Source organism: Equus caballus, chromosome 10 (assembly GCF_041296265.1).
Source record: "Equus caballus isolate H_3958 breed thoroughbred chromosome 10, TB-T2T, whole genome shotgun sequence".
NCBI lineage: Eukaryota > Metazoa > Chordata > Mammalia > Perissodactyla > Equidae > Equus > Equus caballus.
Window position 1 is genome coordinate 83688999 of NC_091693.1, and position 17919 is coordinate 83706917.

Genomic DNA, 17919 nt, shown 5'->3' on the forward strand with positions numbered 1-17919 from the left:
AACTGGCAGACAGCCTGTTGCACCATAATAGAAAAAGCATGATTTCTGGTGTATCAGAGACACATGTAAATCCAGATACACCAAATTCTTGTCACTATGGAAGAGCTACCCTTGTCATCATGTCTGATCGTAAACATCCAATGTGATTGATTACACACTGGACAGCAGCCCTAAGAAAGGCTTGGGGACACAGTCATGGCTCGGTGCTACCATGGGCACAGGATTTCCAACCATCCTCCCTTAGGACTTGGGCAAGAAATGTCTCTGCCCCGGCCTCACATTTCAGAAGTCCCCGCATATCACAAACTTCTGTGAAAGAGCCCATGGGCACCTCTGTTACTTGCCATCCGGGTGCACTCGGTGCTGACACCGCAGAACCCATCATCTGAAACACCTGCTCTTGCAGTAACACTTTGCATCCTCAGGGAAACACTTCACATCTCTTCTATAGCTTCTAGACAGATGCTGGCTGCCGCTGAATGCCGTCAAGTTTTGTGGGTTGTGTGGCTGACACTGCTTCTGAGTGCAGAGAAGATTTTGAATGTGGAAGCACTCAGGAAACAGGAGAGGCAAATTACCGATTGGTTAAATCCTTCCTCTCGGATAACGTTCTTGCATTAGACTCTGACATAATGAAGTATGCTTTCCCAGTGGTATCAAACATCCACGTCCTTGCTGTCCTGGTCTTCCACATCCATTGTTGCACGTGGCATGGGGGGAACATTTTGCAGTATTAAACAGTTCATATTACTCTTATATTTGTTTGTGTATATATCTATATCTACATTTACTTAAGTCTAGACATAACATGAGTAAAGCATAATCTAAATTTTTTAAATGATAACTAGATGGACACTAAATGCTGAGATTGCCAGTAATTTTGTTTTTGTCAAAGTATTTAATGAGATTTTATTAATTTCCTCCCAAATAATTTCAGGTTCATTTAAATAATTTACATTAAAATTTGTATTAATCATTATAATTTTATTTTGCGTTTTAATTTTTACATACCATTCTGAATATTTTAGAACATAACATTTTTGAAAAACATATAAACAAAATTTAATTTACATTTTTAATAAAAATACAGTCAAATTAAGTTCACTTTGATTATAATTGCATTTTAGTTCCTAATCCCTTAGGTCAGTGAGAATGAGTTCATGTTGAGATCATACTAGAAATAGAAAATAGAGAAGTAGAGCTCAGGGAGAAAAAAGCTGAAAAGCATGAAGACCAAAAATGTTCAAAGAGGCAGTGTGCTTAAATTTTTAAAAGCTGGAAACAACAAAAATGAGATTTATATTGAGCATGACCCACATAAAGTCTGCAAACAGGACATTATAAATTCTTTATTAAATACAGATTTAATTACTGTCCAAAAGAATGAAAATGCACTAAAATTATTTTTATTAGATCCACAACTTGAATAAATTAAACGAAATCCTAGAAATTGCATATAAATGAAGATTTAATGAAGATATTACTGTAAGAGATGGTGAAAACCACCACATAAAGTGATAGACATTTATATCATGAAAATGAAATATTTCATAAAATTTTCTTCAATAATGTTTAAATTTTATAAAATTTCTGTTTCATTCCCAAATATACATATTGCAAATTTTATTAAAAATGTTATTTATTATTCCTCAGCTGAGCAGTTTCTCCAAATTTAAATCAATTAAAAATACTCTAAGAATTACAGAGACCTGATATGGCTTTACTGTTATTAGAACACAAATTATGAAAAATTCCTGATTTTAACAGCATAATTAATTTTTTCCTGAAATGAAGACAAGAGAAATAAATTGCATGGAATAATTATACAATAATTTATGAATTATGGAGTGTCTCATTTTTTTACTCACTCAAACATCACCAGCAATCAACAGAGCACTCAAACTTGTACGATAATAATAAAATCACACTTTCTCGAAATAGTGTTCTTTTTCAGTTATATAAAAGTCATACTTTAAAATATTTTACATATTTAAAAATTACATATTTAAAAAATATGTTTTACATATTTAAAAAATTTTATTGCTGTTAAGATATTTTTGTCAAGATAGAGGGATAAACATTTTATTTAACAGTTTAATAACTTGATTTTAATGTTGAAATGTGTAGTCATATGGTCTAAGGTCTACATCTGTGTTCTTCCCACAGACCTCTAGTAATTAGCAATGGTTAACAGTTGTCAAGTCAGAATCTGTTAACTTAACCACATGTGGACTCATTAATGTAACCAAGGGATTCTGGAGAACCGCCTGACCACCCTTAATACCTCACTGGCATCATTTGGAAACAACAATGCAAGCGAATTAACCTAAGAGATTCAGCCAGGGTAAAAGAAATCAGAAAGGATGGATGCATGTAAGTAAGGCGATCTCTAATTCATTGGCTCACATCAGAACCTCCTGGAAAAACTGTGTAGAGTGGATGGGACCAGTTACAGTTTTCACATGGAAAAGTTTGCGCAAATTATTTTTAAATTATATGCAAATCCAGAATGGCAATGAGTTGCTTATTTATTTTAATTATTATTTTCCCTTAAAAAAATATGAGTGTGCTGGTATGTGGGAGCAGCTGCAATAAAGCATGCTAGTTATGACCTAGTGGTGTCATCTTCTCATTGACGAATACCCCAACCTCATCCTATCTGTAATGGAAAGACAGTACTTCTTTAGTGCTTCTAATGGAAAAAAATTACAGCTGTCAGAAGTGATAGCCTAGACTACTTCTATGTAAGCGTTTCCTTAAAGCTGTGAATCTCCAGCATTGGCACAATCTCATAAATTTTCTTCTCATTCCTTTTCTATTCTTCTCTCTGTTTGCATTTCCCCTCCTTTTTATTGTCCTCCTTATAAGTGTTTATCCATGCTAGCATTTCGAGTAATGCTTCTCATCAAAAATTTTAAAAAATATTTTGAATATATTAAGCCTCAAAAATGGGGGTCTTGGGGCCGGCCCCGTGGCTGAGTGGTTAAGTTCTTGAGCTCCACTTCAGCGGCCCAGGGTTTTGCGGGTTTGGATCCTGGGTATGGACATGGCACCATTCGTCAGGCCACGTTGAGGAGGCACCCCACATGCCACAACTAGAAGGACCCACAAGTAAGATATACAACTATGTACCAGGGGGATTTGGGGAGAAAAAGCAGAAAAAAAAAATGGGCCTCTTTGATAAAGCAATTTCTGTTTGGATTTACAACATACTAGTGAAAAGGATACTTTTAGTTTTGACATTTGAGAAAGTTTTTACCAATGTTAAAAATATGTGATGATATTTATTAGAATTTTTATTTTAACTTGAAAAAATACAGGAAAATGAAAATAGCAGCCACGGTTGAGAGCGCTCACTGGCCTAGGTCAAATAGACCTCAATTTAATCTGTGTGCTCCGTTTACCAGCTGTGTGACATTCAGCAATTGGCTTAACCTTCATGAACCTGGATTTCCTCATCTGCCAAGTGGGTATAACAATGTTCCTATCTCAAGAGATGTGAGAATTAAACAGAATTATCTGTATAAAGTGCTTAGAACTGTGTGAGGTGTATAGACAAGCTTGTGAGCATTATTATTGATTTCCGTCTTATTATTATTATTTATTATTATTATTAACTTCCTCTAATCTTCTTTTATAAAATAAAGTAATACACACCCACAATGGAAAATGTGTACAGTAGAGAAGCATAAAATAAATAATCTTCTTTCCTTGCCTCTGCCATCCCCCTCCTCGTTAATGGTTTTCCATGTGTTCTGCCTGAAAATTAGTTTGGAGACCAGCATATGTACAGTCCTTTCTAAAACTACACAGAGATATCAGACTTTGCATCCTGGAATTTTGTCACTTAAAATTTTATCTTGAATGTCTTTGTCTAGGCATCACGCTCTTTATGATGACTGTGTCCTGTTCCGTTGTATAAATGTACTGTAAATCAGGTAATGAACCTTCTTTTGCAGTTTTAGTTTTTGCAATTATGTCTATAAGGAAAAGTCCTCGCAGAATTTCTGAATTAAAGTATACGTGTGTTTTCTACTTTGATATATTTTGCCAAATTACCCTCCCAAAAAGTTTACACTAATTAAATTAGTGGTATTTTATGCCTTAGGTTGTGGTCCTAAAAACATGTATGTAACTAAGTTGTTTGAAATAGATTTTTTCACTAAATTCACTAGAGCTGTGATTTATATTTTACCTGAGTCCATGGCCCTTTTTGATAATTTTTGAAAAATGTGGCCTTTCATCTTTCTGACGGTATGCGTTCAAGAACATGCACATGTGGGCACATGTTTAGAGGAGGCCCATCTGTGGTAGGCTGGACAATGGTCCCCAAAGACGTCCACATCCTCATCATTAATTTTAGCCCAGTGAGCCTTGACTCGGACTTCTGACCTCCGGAACCAAGATAATGAATTTGTGTTGTTTTAAGCCACTAAGTTTATGGTAATTTGTTACAGCAGAAATAGGAAACTAGGACACCACCCATGCATACCAGATGAGGACTCAGCTGTGTGGGCACATGCCCTGTAGTGGAATGTATGACAGCTTTAGAAAACCAAAAAATCCTTTGGTACGCAAAGCACTAAAAAGTGGAGCTGGCCGCTCTGCCTCCCCTGTGTTCCCACTGTCGTGGTCCCTAAGCATCTCCATGGAATCTTCCGTGTTCCTTTAGAAAACTGCTCCTTTAGAAAATTAAATAAGCTTTCCTCTGTGATTTGAGAATATATTTATAAATCGGATCTTTAAAAAAAAACTCATGTGTTTTCAATTAGTAAATATTTATTGGCATCTATTTCAGGATAGCTACTGTGCTGGACTCCAGGACACAGATGTAAACAAGACGGACTTATTCCCACCCTCACAGGTTATAGTGTAGTAAGGAATGTAGCCAATTCCAATGTAATGCGACAAATGCTTTGATGGAGAAAGACTAGGAGCTATATGGATGCACAGAATGGGTACTGTCAGTGGTCTCATGTGAGAAAGGCACAAGAGAGATTATCCTGAAGGAAGGGACATCCAAGATGAGACCAGAAAGAGTTCGCCAGGCCGAGGATTAGCCTGTGCAGCTGCAGAGGAAGGAAGAGGGTAAATGGAAGAGGCATGTGGTGTGGAGAATCGTTCTGGTAGAAGGAACAGCATTTCTAAAGACCTAGAAGTGAGACAGTAGGGTAAATTTGGGAAGCTAGAAGTAGTTCAACATGACCGAAGCACAGAATGCCGTGGAAAAATGGAAGGAAATCAGGCTGAAGCTCCTGAGGGGTCTTGCTGTTCCTAAGAAGGTGTTTTCACTTTACTGTCTCGTCCAGGCAGAGCCACCCGGGTAGGTATGGGGTGCGGTCCCATTTGCATTTAGCAGTGTCACTCTGGCCAGAATGTAGAGGACAGAGGAGAAGGAGCAACACTGGAGGCTACTGCAGGAATCCAACCTGGAGCCGTGATGGTGGTGGACATAGACCCCAGAGAATGACTGACAAGATGTTTGACACAGCCTGGTGATGAGGAGTGTTGTACCTCCAGCTTTGTTCTTTATTCTCAGGAATCCTTTGGCAATTTGGGGTCTTTTGTTGTTCCATATAAATTTTAGGATTCTTTGTTCTATTTTGGGAAAATGTTGGAACTTTGATAGGGATTGCATTGATAAATATATTTTAATAAATGAGAGAGATTTGTTGTTTTATTCTCATTTATTATATTTGCCCAGTTTTGGTGCCAATGTTATATCACATTTGAAAATAATTGGATAGCTTTTCTTTCTTTTCAGTTCTCTGAGATATCTTGTATGTGATAGGGATTTTCTGGTCTTTAATGACTTGATAAAATTACAATCTGGGCCTGATGTGCTCTTAGGGAAAGGATTTTTGAGTTTAATTTTAAAGTAAGTTTCTTTAATAACTATTAATTTATTTAGGCTTTCTATGTGTTCTATTTTTCTTAAAAGTTGTCCGTTTAATCATGTTCTCAATTTTTAATTTTAATAAGATTTCTAAAATCCACTGCATCTTTACTACATCTGCTATTGTATTCTTAACAGTGTTTGTGTTTTCTTTCTGTTTTGGAGAGTAGTATCACTTTCCATATTCCACAGAGATTTGTCAGATCTGGAAAGATCAATTTCTTTCACTGCCACTCCCTTTTATAATCAGAGATTTTAGTCCCATTCAAGATAAATTTACACTAACAATCTATTTGTTTCCTTAAAGAAAATGTTTGTAAACACCAGGTTTTTTGAACAAAATTCAGTATCAGCAAAACCAAGTCCTCACCTGGTCATGAGGGTGGAGGAGTGGGAGAGTCAGTAGCCACATATATCTGCATAGTGTATCTTCCTTAAGCCAGCAAGCATTCTGGAAAGTTCATTTTCCTATCTTGGATAACCTATTTTTATCTTTGGTTACTTTTAAAAATTTTGTTTTTATCATTACTAGTCTTCAATTTCTGTGTGCTTTGTCCAAGTCTGGGTTATTTCATTCATGTGACTTGAGATTTGGTAAGCCCTTTTCATCTGGAAGCACATACGGCTCTGCAGTTCTGGAAGGCCTTCACCCGTTACGTCCACATGTTTTCTCTCCTCCGTTCTACTGGCATATCCTTGCAAACTCTGATTAAATGGGTGTTGGGGCTTCTCAGTCTATCTTTCATGTTTCAATTTATCTTCCATGTTTTCTACCTCTTTATCTGTGCTGAATTCTGAGTGAGTTTCTCAATTCTTTCTTCATGTCATTCACTTTTCTCTTCAGCCATATTTGACCGCTAATTATCTTGTTTACTTAGTTTTGTAGATCAATGACTGCATTTTTCATTTCCATGATTTCTAAATTTATTTGACATATATATCACCTATTTATATATATGCTTTCATATGATTATTGACTGTTCTCATTACAGAGATGATGTTTCCTATTTTTCTCTTTGAAGGGAAATGTGGATACAGTTGTTTTTAAAGTGCTGCCTTATTTTTATCGCTGTGGTTGAAATTCTTCCATATTTTGAGTGTGCTATCTTCCATACAAGTAGGTTTGCTCACTTGATTTGTCATTTTTGCGAGAGCCATGCTGTCCCAGAGAATTTTTCTGCACATGTTGTGCTCTGATTTGTGGGTGTGTGGTTTCTTTGTACTGTCTCTCTCTGTGTTGCATAGCCCGGACCAGGTCTTCCATTAGAACTCCTTGAGAGGGCTTTTCTGTGTTGGGAAGGGAAAGGGAAGGATTGGAGCAGAGACAAGGGGTGCCCCTTGGAGACTCCTTTACCGGGGGACCACATCTGGGATCTCACCACTTCCTGTGGACTCCTTACTTCCCTCTAAGCAGTGTGGCTCCTGAAAATACAAAGCCCTTTACTCACTTCAGGTCCTCGAGAAGATCCCAAATAGCACCCAGGGCTGAGGCCTGGGGTGGTGGGAATGGGGGGGAGTTAAATTATCCCCTCCATGGGGCTGAGGCAGGGAGGCAAGTCAAGGCCTTTAGGAGGCACTCTGCCTACAGAATCACCTAGGATGACCCCACGTTCTAGGTAAAGTGAGGCTGTTGAGATGGGAAGCAATTGGATTTGTGTCAGATCTTCCCATGACCTTTGCCAACCTAGACTGGCCCAAGGGCAGCTTGTTTAAAGCTCTGCTCCTGGTGCCAATGTCTTGTTTTGTGAGTGGAAGCTTCCATGGCAGCTGAGATCTGCTGCTGGCTTTGGCACAAAGCTTCCTGGCATTTGGCAAGACCAGAAGCAGGCATTAACCTACTTTCAAAGGAATAATCTTGCCCAAAGACCAAGTACAGAAGGATGAAGGACAAGAAGAGGAGAACAGTAGCCAATTGACCGGATCAAATAAATACAGTGGAAGGATGCTAACAGTAGGGGCAGACACCCACCTTCATCTTTTGTATCTGTCTATAAACAAATAATTTTCTCTCAATGCACTTTTCAACAATGGTATGTTAGAATTATGCTGTGTTTAACATATTGTCCCCTACCCCTATTGTGGTAGTCAGAAAAATCTCAGCGCTTTTCAGAAGTTTTAGAAGACACCAAACAGTAGTTTTTCTGCCTAATGCCAGGCTTCATTTTATTAGCATCCTAGCGATCTTACGACAGCAGGTTCCTAGGAAAAGATGTTTATAATTTACAACCAATCACACTGATTCACTCATTAGAAGACTTGCTGACTACATTGGATTTACTAGAAAATGAACTGCAAGTCCAATTTGATAGCTCCTATATACATCTTAATTTACTAAAATTATTTTTTAGTGTCAAATAAAAGACTGAGAATCTCAAATCTAAAGAGAGTAAAAAGAGCAGAAAATTAAGAAAAGGTTACAAAACATTTCTGGGGAAAGCAGAGAGGGTGATTATTACCATGGGATTAAATATGTTTGACATTCTCTTGTAGAAATCACCAGTTAAAACCTAAATCATTCTCAGAGCTACTGAGAATTAGACTGAGAATCAGAAGTTATCCTTGAGTTCCCAAACCATTCAAGATAAAGAATGACACCCAGTGGTGACAGCCACTGTGACCAAAAAAATAGTCATATAATATGGTAGGCACCACCTCATCTAATTCCCATATATTCTTTTTCCTTGGTTCCATTAACCCAATTGTAAGCTGATAGTTTGGAATGTACTACCATTTCGTGTTCCTCTCAGACTGAAAACATGGTATTAGTTACCCAGGGGAAGACCAGGAGGCCTTTAAAGGGAAAGGAAAGAGGAGTTAGGTTTCAAGATTTACAAATTTATGTGATTTTTTTAAAAGTATGGCCAACATATTTTCACCTTTAAGATCTATTGATGCTAAACACTCATGAAAGGAAAAAAAATCAAATTTCAGTCATAGCTTCAATACAGAAGTTACTTTTTTTATATGAAGGAAAATAAAGACACCAATACATTGTGCATTACTGGTCAAAATACGCACAGCCTTAATGCATACTGGCCTGGATGACGATCTCTGGGTTTTCTATGCACAAGCCACTTGGAGATTGCTTAAGCGCTGGTGTGTCCATGCTAGGCCATGCCAGAGAACAGATTCTCCCCACACCAAGACAGTGGCCAGTTCGTGCATCTCCATCCACCACTGTGGAACTGATGGGTTTTTTAATTTTCTGATTTCCCAGTGCAATCAGACAGTTGATTCCCAGAGAATAGGGAGTGTCACATCTGGTGATGACCGTGGAAGGAAGCATGTCCATTACCTTTAACACTTCTTCTTGAAGATGGATCTTTCTGCCTCAAAACAGCCTCAAACTCAGCCTGATTGGGCATTATAATCTCTGCAGACTGTATTACTTTCCCCTTGTCAATGGGAAGGAGAGCCTCTAGATTTACATGGTCCAATACAACAGCCACTAGTTCAAATTTAAAATAATTAAGTTAAAAATTCAGTTCTTCAATCACAGTAGCCACATTTCAAGAGCTCAACAGCTATACGTAGCTGGCGGCTACTGTATAGAACAGCACAGATCTAGAACATTTCCAACATTACAGAAATTTGTATTGGTCAAACCTGCTCTAGAATATAGAGAGAGCATTTCCACTCCAGCAGCAAAATTTGGCCCTGAGAAGAGACTAGATGTTTTTTGACAAGGTGAATATTTTGCAAAGTCATTTGGGATAGGTTAAGGTGAAGGGACATATTTGGAGAACAAAGGATGGTTATCCCTCAGGCAATGATAAGGATTTTGTTCACTTACTGGTCTATATTAACTGTGGACAGGATCTGATTGGTTTGGAGCACACAGAGCATTTTTAGAGGCTGTGTGGAGAGAAGGTGAGGAAGAGAAGAGAGACCTAGTCATTGGCAGCAGCTAAGGGAGAGAGCCAGGATGTCTAATGAGTTGATGAATAAGGGTGCTGTGTCACGTGCAACGCAACCCTCTCCTCCATCTCCCCAAGAACCCTTGTGTAGAATATAAATTACTCACCAATGCCTTGGAAGTTGGATGCTGTTTTTGCTGAGTCTGCTCTCAATATGAGTATGGTCAAGGTACAATGTGTCCAATTATATTCAGTTTAAACAATTTACTCCCTTGCTACTGAATATCGTCTTTCTCCAAGGACAATGTGTGTGGGTCTTTTCCTTTTGACACTAAGGACTTTGGCTGGATCGGTACAATGATCAATCCCCTCCCAGGTGTGCCAGTGTTTGACAGGTCCCAGACTCTTCCAACATGCAACTAATTTGATAGATCGTAGCTGACTGCTTTGAAGCAAGGAAAAATGAATTTGTTTTTTCTCCTCATTGAACAAATATTTATTGTGCACCTGAAATGTCTAATATGTCCCAGACACTGTTCTAGGAGCTGGTTATATAGCATTGAATAAACCATATCCATGCCCTCAAATAGCTTAAATTCTTCTCCTTTTACACCCTATCATCTACCCAACAATAGCAAGTTAGAAATCTAAAAACTACTAAGTACGTTGCTTTACCTATGTTACACTTGAACATTCCTAGTGCCTAGCGTGATATCTCAGAGTCTAGCAAAATGTTTGTTGGCTGGCTAAATGAATGGATAGATGGCTGGGTAACTGGTGTGCTGTACACAGTAGGCATTTGATCGATATTTGTTGTTAAAGGCTACTCTAGAAGTAGGACGAAATTAAATTTCTCTAAATTAGAATTGGCTACGGACCATATTAATTTAGGTCTCAATTATATAAATCATTTTGTTGTAACAACTTAGGAGTTGATATGCATTGTAAAAATACTATTTTAATAGATGCATATTAATAGTGTAAAAATGACCATTCTTCATGTTGGAGGGGGGCAGTAAAATGCATACTCTCAGATTTTTGGTGGGGGAATGAATTAGTACAAACTTTCTGAAAGGCAATTTGGAAATATTTTTCAATAATTAAAAGACATTCATACCATATGACCTAATAATTTTACTTCTAGTGATCTATTTTAAAGGAATACCTGAGAATGCAAATAAGGATCTACCTAAGGTCTGCCTACTTAATGTGAGAAAGAATTATAAAGAAATTAAGCATCAATCATAAATAAATGGCTAAATAAGTTTTAATTCATTAATATTATAGAAAAATATACAGCCATTAACAACACACTTAAAATATGTTTAATGAAATGTTTTGAATATAAAAAGTGAAAAAAAAGCAGAATTGAAAACTATAGTCTAATCCAAAGTAGTCAAAAAACGCACATACACATATAAACACACAAAAACACTCGAGTTCGTGAGTTATCTTTATTTTCTTCTTCAAACCCTTTATATTTTGCTATATTTGAACAATGAATTACTGATTACAATGAATTAATGATTACTGTGATAGTCTCTAAGAGTTTGTTAATATACAAAAAATACATGGGAATAGTAAAGAGATATGAGCTCGGTTTTAAATAGCTAAATATGACACCAGCTTTGAAAATACTGGCTAGATTAACAAATCGATATTTTGTGCAGGTTCATTTAAGATAATAACTGGAAAATATTTTTAGTTCCTGTTTGAATTATTAGGCACCTGGGAGAGGGTGAAAGAAGAAAGTCATATGATAATTAATTTTGTTTTTAAAGATGATTTGGTCCCCTTGTTACTGAACTACCAGAAACATTTAGATAGAGTAAAAGAAAATCTAAAAGAAACAACTAAGGTAAGGAAGGAAGGCATAATATTTGGAAAAGTTGTAACTTTATTGTCCTCTATTAAAAATGTGCTATATTCCCGAATTTTTACAACTTCTATGAGGCCTTTTTCTACAGTAGAAATTTTCAATAGAAGAATTACATTATCTTCATCTGAACAAAATTGTATTTCCTCCCTTTTCTGACAATTTTTACTACAGCCATATCTACAGATGCTTTTGTTATAGATTTATTTACCTATCAATTCAGGTTTCTAAAGATTATGAAGAACAACTCTAGGAAATGCCTTTATTTTTCCTTAGGCTATCTGTCATAAAATTCTTTATCTTATAGTACATATATTCTCACTTCTATAGGATAATCTCTCCGGCTTTAGAGCAACACCAAACAGCTTTTGAACTTATCAATCCAGCTACTAAGGTAAATTGGTTGAATGAAATCCATAAAATTTTAAATAGGTGTCAAATCTTTAGACTGCAGATGTGAAAATAGTCCTCCTGTATATTTTGGGATCATTGTCAGCAAAAGCAAAGACACTGGTCATTCACTTGGGAAATAATTCTTTTAAGTAAAATATTATTAAAGGAGCATGTAAATAGTTTACATTATAAGATAACACAATAGTATAATTAAAGCATATTTATTAAAAGGTTATACATAACATAAAAGTATTATGTTTCTTAAAAATATGAAAATAGTATCAGTTTCATCTGAAAAATATGCATCAAAATACCAGATAGGGTCCTACCAACATATAATTCCATGTGGGACACTGAAAAAGTAAGTTAAATTGGCACGACTGTTGGCCTCTGAGAAGTTTATATACAGTTTAAGGCAATAAAACCTAAAGGGAATATTTGGTTGCTACATCTGATACACAATATCTTTAAGCTAAAATATGCACCTTAATTGTATTTTTACTTTTTGTTTGTCAAATGGTGTCATCAAATAGATAATGACAATCATTTTAATGAGTAAAAGAAGAAAACTATAGACTATTCTTGTGATCAGGAGAAAAAATAAAGAGGATTAACATAATAGTAATTACCTGGGCAGATGGATTCTAATCCTAGAAATAAGCATGCTAATTAAGCTATGCTACAGAATGACAAAATATTAAGGTCTTCTGAGTCTGGAGAGATTCTTATTCTAATTTACTAGTGTAACTTAATTCTCACTATATTAAAAACAACGTAATCAACCAAATCCTTTTTAATTGTCAAATTTATTTAGGCAGTTTTAATGTTTCTGTAAATTTCTTCTGTGCATATGAGTTTCATAGGGGCAGACTTTCTCATCAGCGTATTCATGGTTTGTTTGACATTTGCATTTTTCATCGATTGATCAGAATTGATTTTGTGGTATGTCCAAGAAGACTCTTTTCTATGTGTTGCCAATGGGATTTTAATCGGGGAATCAAAGATCATAATGCTGACCCTTTTCATAGCCACCCTATACTGCCTTCCTTCATTGACGAAAAAAATCTTTATTAGTATCAATGGAATTTACAGTCCCTTGACTGATTTAGTTGAGTTACAGATTTTGATACTCCCATTAGCAAACATTTTGGAGGAAATTAACAGGAAGAGTGAGAATAATGGATGGCAGACAAAAGTTTGTGTGAATAAGTAAATTCGAGAAAGAAGCACAGGAGACGGTATCATTATTTTCATTTCACATGTGTATGAGAAGCTTATATTATCTAACCAGTAACTGATCAACGCAAAGCGGTTTTTGGAAGCTCACCTAGAATACACACAATTAGCATGACGTTTCTTAGTGGTCGAACGCAGGTTTTTATGGAAGAAACAGATTTTAGGGTAAAAAGACTGATCCAGGAAAAAAATCTAGAGATGGCTTTTTTTTTGGTTTCTAATTGTTTCCCAAAAATGTTCTTGTGTGGGGGCAGGGTGGGGGGTGAGGGTGGGGGAAGAGGATGTTACTTTCCTGCTCTGTTTCTGATGCTTGTATTTTAGTTGTAACCATGGCGTACACTTCTTTTATATCAGGAGATATTTTAACTATATCAAAAAGTGGTAAATATTTAAGACAATTATATAAACACCTCATTTCAGTTTTAATCCAATTCAACAAGCATTTATTGAATAAATGATATAAAAAGCATAAGACTGGCAGTTCATAGCTATACAACCTTAAAAACATATGGTCTCAACTACATAGACCCTTGCTATTCAAACTGTGGTCCATGGACCAGCAGTGCAGGCATTTCCCTGGAATTGTTAGAAATACAGAATTTCGGGCTCCACCCCAGAACTTCTAAACCAAAATCTGCATTGTAACAAGATCCCCAGGTGGTTCAAATGCGCTAAAGACCACAGTCCAGGGAAAGAAATCGATGCTGATGTCAAAAAAATAAATAAATTATTTTGCAAGAATGCTTTAACACAGAAAAAAATACTGCGGGACAATAATAGAATCTAATTCTAGTTACAGGGATTTGCAATAGTTTTGAATCTGCCCTCTTCTATGTGACACTTTCCACATGATACATCAGCATTTTCCGAGTATGTCTCTGGTCAAATACGTTTGAGGACCTGCTTAGAGAAGCCTTGTTCACCATGGTGTGTTGAAGATTCCGAGAAGTCCTGAAATTAATCAATCTGTTTTACTAAAACCTAGGATTCTATAAATATACTTAAACATGCAACTTTTATTTTCCTTGCATGGCACTATTAGCATACTTCAGAACTCATGCTCTATGGAACATGCTCTGGGAAACACTGCAACGTTTTGTTCATGAATTCTTTACTAGGATCCTTCTGCTCTCCATTAACATCTCCTTTTTATTTTCATAGCTATAACATATCCTGAATAAATTTAACCTCGAATATAGGCATGAACAAAAAACACAATTTAGCTCTGATACAATGTTTGTAATAATATAGAAAGTCTGAGGCAAATTAGTTCAGCTGCTCTTTTAAAACTCTTCCAGATCTGGATAGATAAAGTTGTCTTTGAATAAACAGTATGCTAAAGTCTGGCCTCCACATATCATCAAAATTAAGCCGGATCCTGCAAGTAATGAAAGGGCAGTTTTGGTTAACTACCAATAATGAATAATTCATTGGTGAGATTATGAATAAGAACAATTGTCATGACTAAAATAATGTTCCTGAAACGGACATAGCATTTGAAATAGAGTAGTTTATAGATTCAGCTGAGAGGAGGTATGTATTCTATGCTGGTAAATTGTTGAAATTCAAAACTTCCTCCAGGGAATAGGTGCATGGCTCTGTCAAATTTCTAGTAAGGAGCTCTTGAAACTCGAAACAAAGGCAATGAAGTCAAAGCACATGCCAGGCAATTTACAATTCTCAATTCTTTTAGCTCCTCAAACTTGCCGTTTGTTTGTGTTATGGCTACTTAAAAACATATTTTATAAGGCATTTTCTCTCTAATTATAAAAGGAAAACGTGCTCACTAACTGGGAAAATATTTTTAAGTATAGAAAAGATTTTGAAAACCAGAATTCCACCTACCTGAGCTATTTGGTTTTATGAAAATGCCTTCAGCTGTGATTTCATTGGCCCAGTGATTCTTGTTTGTTTTAAAATATTAACCTGGCCCTACAGGGCATTCACAAAGCTGTTGTTCCCTGTAAGGCAGTAACAGTGTAACTCCCAAGAAGGGTAAAGGTCCCTGAAGTAAGAGCCCTCAGTGGGTCAGAGGCCTGGTAGGACTGTACAACTTCCTTACGCAGACACAGACCCAGGGTGAGAGCAGGAGACAGAATTTCCAGGATGTTTAGCCACTATTCTCTTATATCTAAATTTTTAGCTCAAAGAAAAACAAAGATGGTTACCTCAGACATCCTTTGGCAACTGTCCTCTAAGTAACCCAACCCTCGTCATTGAAACTAAAACAGCTAAATTTTTAGCAAATTCTATTGGCCATTCCCTTCTGCCCAACTTGACTCTCCTTGACATCAAGGTGGCACTTGCAGTGTGGCTTAGCTAACTAGGGTTCAGTGAATTTTTTCATATTGTAAATCAAATCCAAAAGAGATAAGTTCTTGTTTTTCATAGAGAAAAGATCATTTCCATTTATACTTATAGTATTTCTTCAGTATCTTTTTTCTGATTTATTAAAAATTTACATCTTTGAAAGGCTTATACAAAATAAAACATCAGTACTTTCTACATGTGTTTTCTGAATGCACTAAACAATATTGGAGAAAAGAACAAAGCTAAGACTGTGGACATGCAAAGCAAGTGGAGAATTAAACTCTAGTGAGGGAGACTAATAGAGAATATAAATCATACTGGTTCTATAAGCAGACAACTCGACTTTAGAGAAAAGAATGTGGGAAAGTGGTGCATTTCCATTTCTCATCACTAAGTATGACAATAATCAGATAAAAACCATTGCCAAATTTACTGAAAAGAAGAAACCTAAAAATATTTTATGGTTAATACCTGGCTTCAGCTAAAGAAAAAGCTTTAGAAAAGTCCACTTTCATTTGGTGAATTTTCTTACTAGATATATGATTTATGAATTCAGTTGTTCAATTTGTGGGCAGAGGAAAGAAATGAAATGAAACAGTTTCACTTCTTCTTGTACAACTTTGAAGACAGTAATGCCATTCATGTAGAAAAGAGAACCAAAAGAATATGTCATAAATATATATCTAGTGTTTTATTCCCTGTAATTTTAGAATGATAAAGCCCTTGAGCAGTCATCTGATCCAATTACCTGACCCACATAAAAAATATTTTTATGCCCCTAGTTTATAAGTAAATATATATTTCTATTATACATACATATATATGCATATCATATATATATATACCTAAAGCAGCCCACCAATGTGATGTCAAGGGGAATTCCAACATAACTGCAATAGAAAAAAAAACGGTGTTGTTCATTTCAAAGCATACATTGTTTTTTTACTCATGAAGAAATACTTCTGTTTGGTCAAATCGTGTCCACATAACAAAGAGAAATTTTATCCGCATTCGTGAAATCAGGTAGCCCCAAAGTTGTCCTGAAGTCATAGCCTAAAAGGTGCTTTGTTAACTGACAGTCAGATATTTGAAACTCCTCTCCCAGAAATGATATTATGAATTACCAGTTCCTTGGGTCAGCTCATGGACTTGGTTTGAAGTGATATGCCACCAAGAAGGTTCTAAGACCATTCTGAATCCTCAGGGCCTGGCTCTCTCTGGAGTTCTGTGTCCCTTCACTCTCAATTTAATTCTATTCAGCAAGAGTTGCTAAGCCATTTCCTATGTGCCATATGTTAGACAATTAACTTGTCACTTCTCTGGGTCCAGAAGCTATCGTCTGTCTCAGCCTTAAAGATTCAGCCTCCCTGTATCCCCAAGCCCTTTTGCAAATATCCTATGGCTGTCTTCCAGGAAGTCTTACGTCACAAAGTAAAGCAGTGAATTTGAGATGGGGGTTTAGTTGTTCTCCAAGTTGCTGAGCGGAGATTTGTGTCTGAGTAAATTGATGCTAAGAGATTGATATGCTGGCATTCTCTAATAGCAGTGATGCTGGAATGCAGCAATTCATTTGGAAATTGTGTGCTCTTAAGCTAGAGACTGATTATAACATCAACAGACCAGGGTGCTGAAAATATGAGTGATTTAAGTTGTCAATAAATAATAATAACTTTGAATTATAACTTGTGGTTGATTACTACCCATACTTTCACTAGTATGCTGTATTCTTTTTGAAATAATGGAAGACAGTAAAGCAGAAAAAATTACAATGGAAGGGTACATTTTGAATGGATGGAGGAAGGAAAGGATGAAACTGTCGTATACTGAGTAATTATTATATGTAGACACTATCAGTCAATTTCTCATTCTCACTGAATCTTCACTAGGTCTCCCCCATTTGTAGAGGAGGCAGCTAATACGAGTGATGTTGTGACTTGCCTAAGACTGCAGACCTGGTAAAAATCTAGCACTGGGATTTGAATCCATTTTCTTTTGACTCCAAAGAGCACAGGGAGAAATAAAAAGCCCTTAGTTTAGCAAGAACCCGGTATTCTTGTTATAAGAACTATCGTGGGGAAGTTTGCAAGCCTGCCAGTGTAGGTTTCCTTGAGTCCCAGTTCCCAGTCTTTGGTCAATTTCTGTCTCAGTGAAGGATTTCGGAAGGAAAAGTATTCCTAACAGAGGCAAATCCTCTACAAGCTGATGACAAACAAGTTAAACATGAAAGGAGAATAAGAAACACCTAGATTTCAATGTAGTTTTGAGTTGAGAGATGAAGCTAATCAAACCTCTCCGAGGGAGTATTAGAAGAACTTGGTAGAAAAGAAGGAGCGAGAGGAGGGGTGAAGAAC

General features: G+C 36.4%; 1 protein-coding gene and 1 long non-coding RNA gene across 10 annotated transcripts in view; one reads left to right on the forward strand and one right to left on the reverse strand.

Annotated features, from left to right (window-relative positions):
- LOC102148444 (uncharacterized) overlaps positions 1–17919 on the forward strand; it is a 49901-nt gene that overhangs the window by 21859 nt on the left and 10123 nt on the right. For 4 of the 6 annotated variants that reach the window (XR_011422208.1, XR_011422207.1, XR_011422205.1 and 1 more), the window contains exons 4-5: positions 2167–2373; positions 3321–3466. This is a non-coding gene — a long non-coding RNA (uncharacterized lncRNA). Of the gene's footprint in view, positions 1–2166; positions 2374–3320; positions 3467–3878; positions 3939–17919 lie in introns of all 6 variants that reach the window. The other 2 variants (XR_011422206.1, XR_011422210.1) reach the window with 1 other exon arrangement.
- The window catches only part of TMEM244 (transmembrane protein 244), a 28045-nt gene continuing 21319 nt past the window's right edge, over positions 11194–17919 (reverse strand). The window contains exons 5-6 of one of the 4 annotated variants that reach the window (XM_070223770.1): positions 16414–16458; positions 11197–14636 (exon numbers count right to left, since the gene is read on the reverse strand). In XM_070223770.1, coding sequence (XP_070079871.1) covers positions 14542–14636; positions 16414–16458 — 140 coding nt within the window. In that variant the 3' untranslated portion in view covers positions 11197–14541. Of the gene's footprint in view, positions 14637–16413; positions 16459–17919 lie in introns of all 4 variants that reach the window. The other 3 variants (XM_070223771.1, XM_070223773.1, XM_070223772.1) reach the window with 3 other exon arrangements.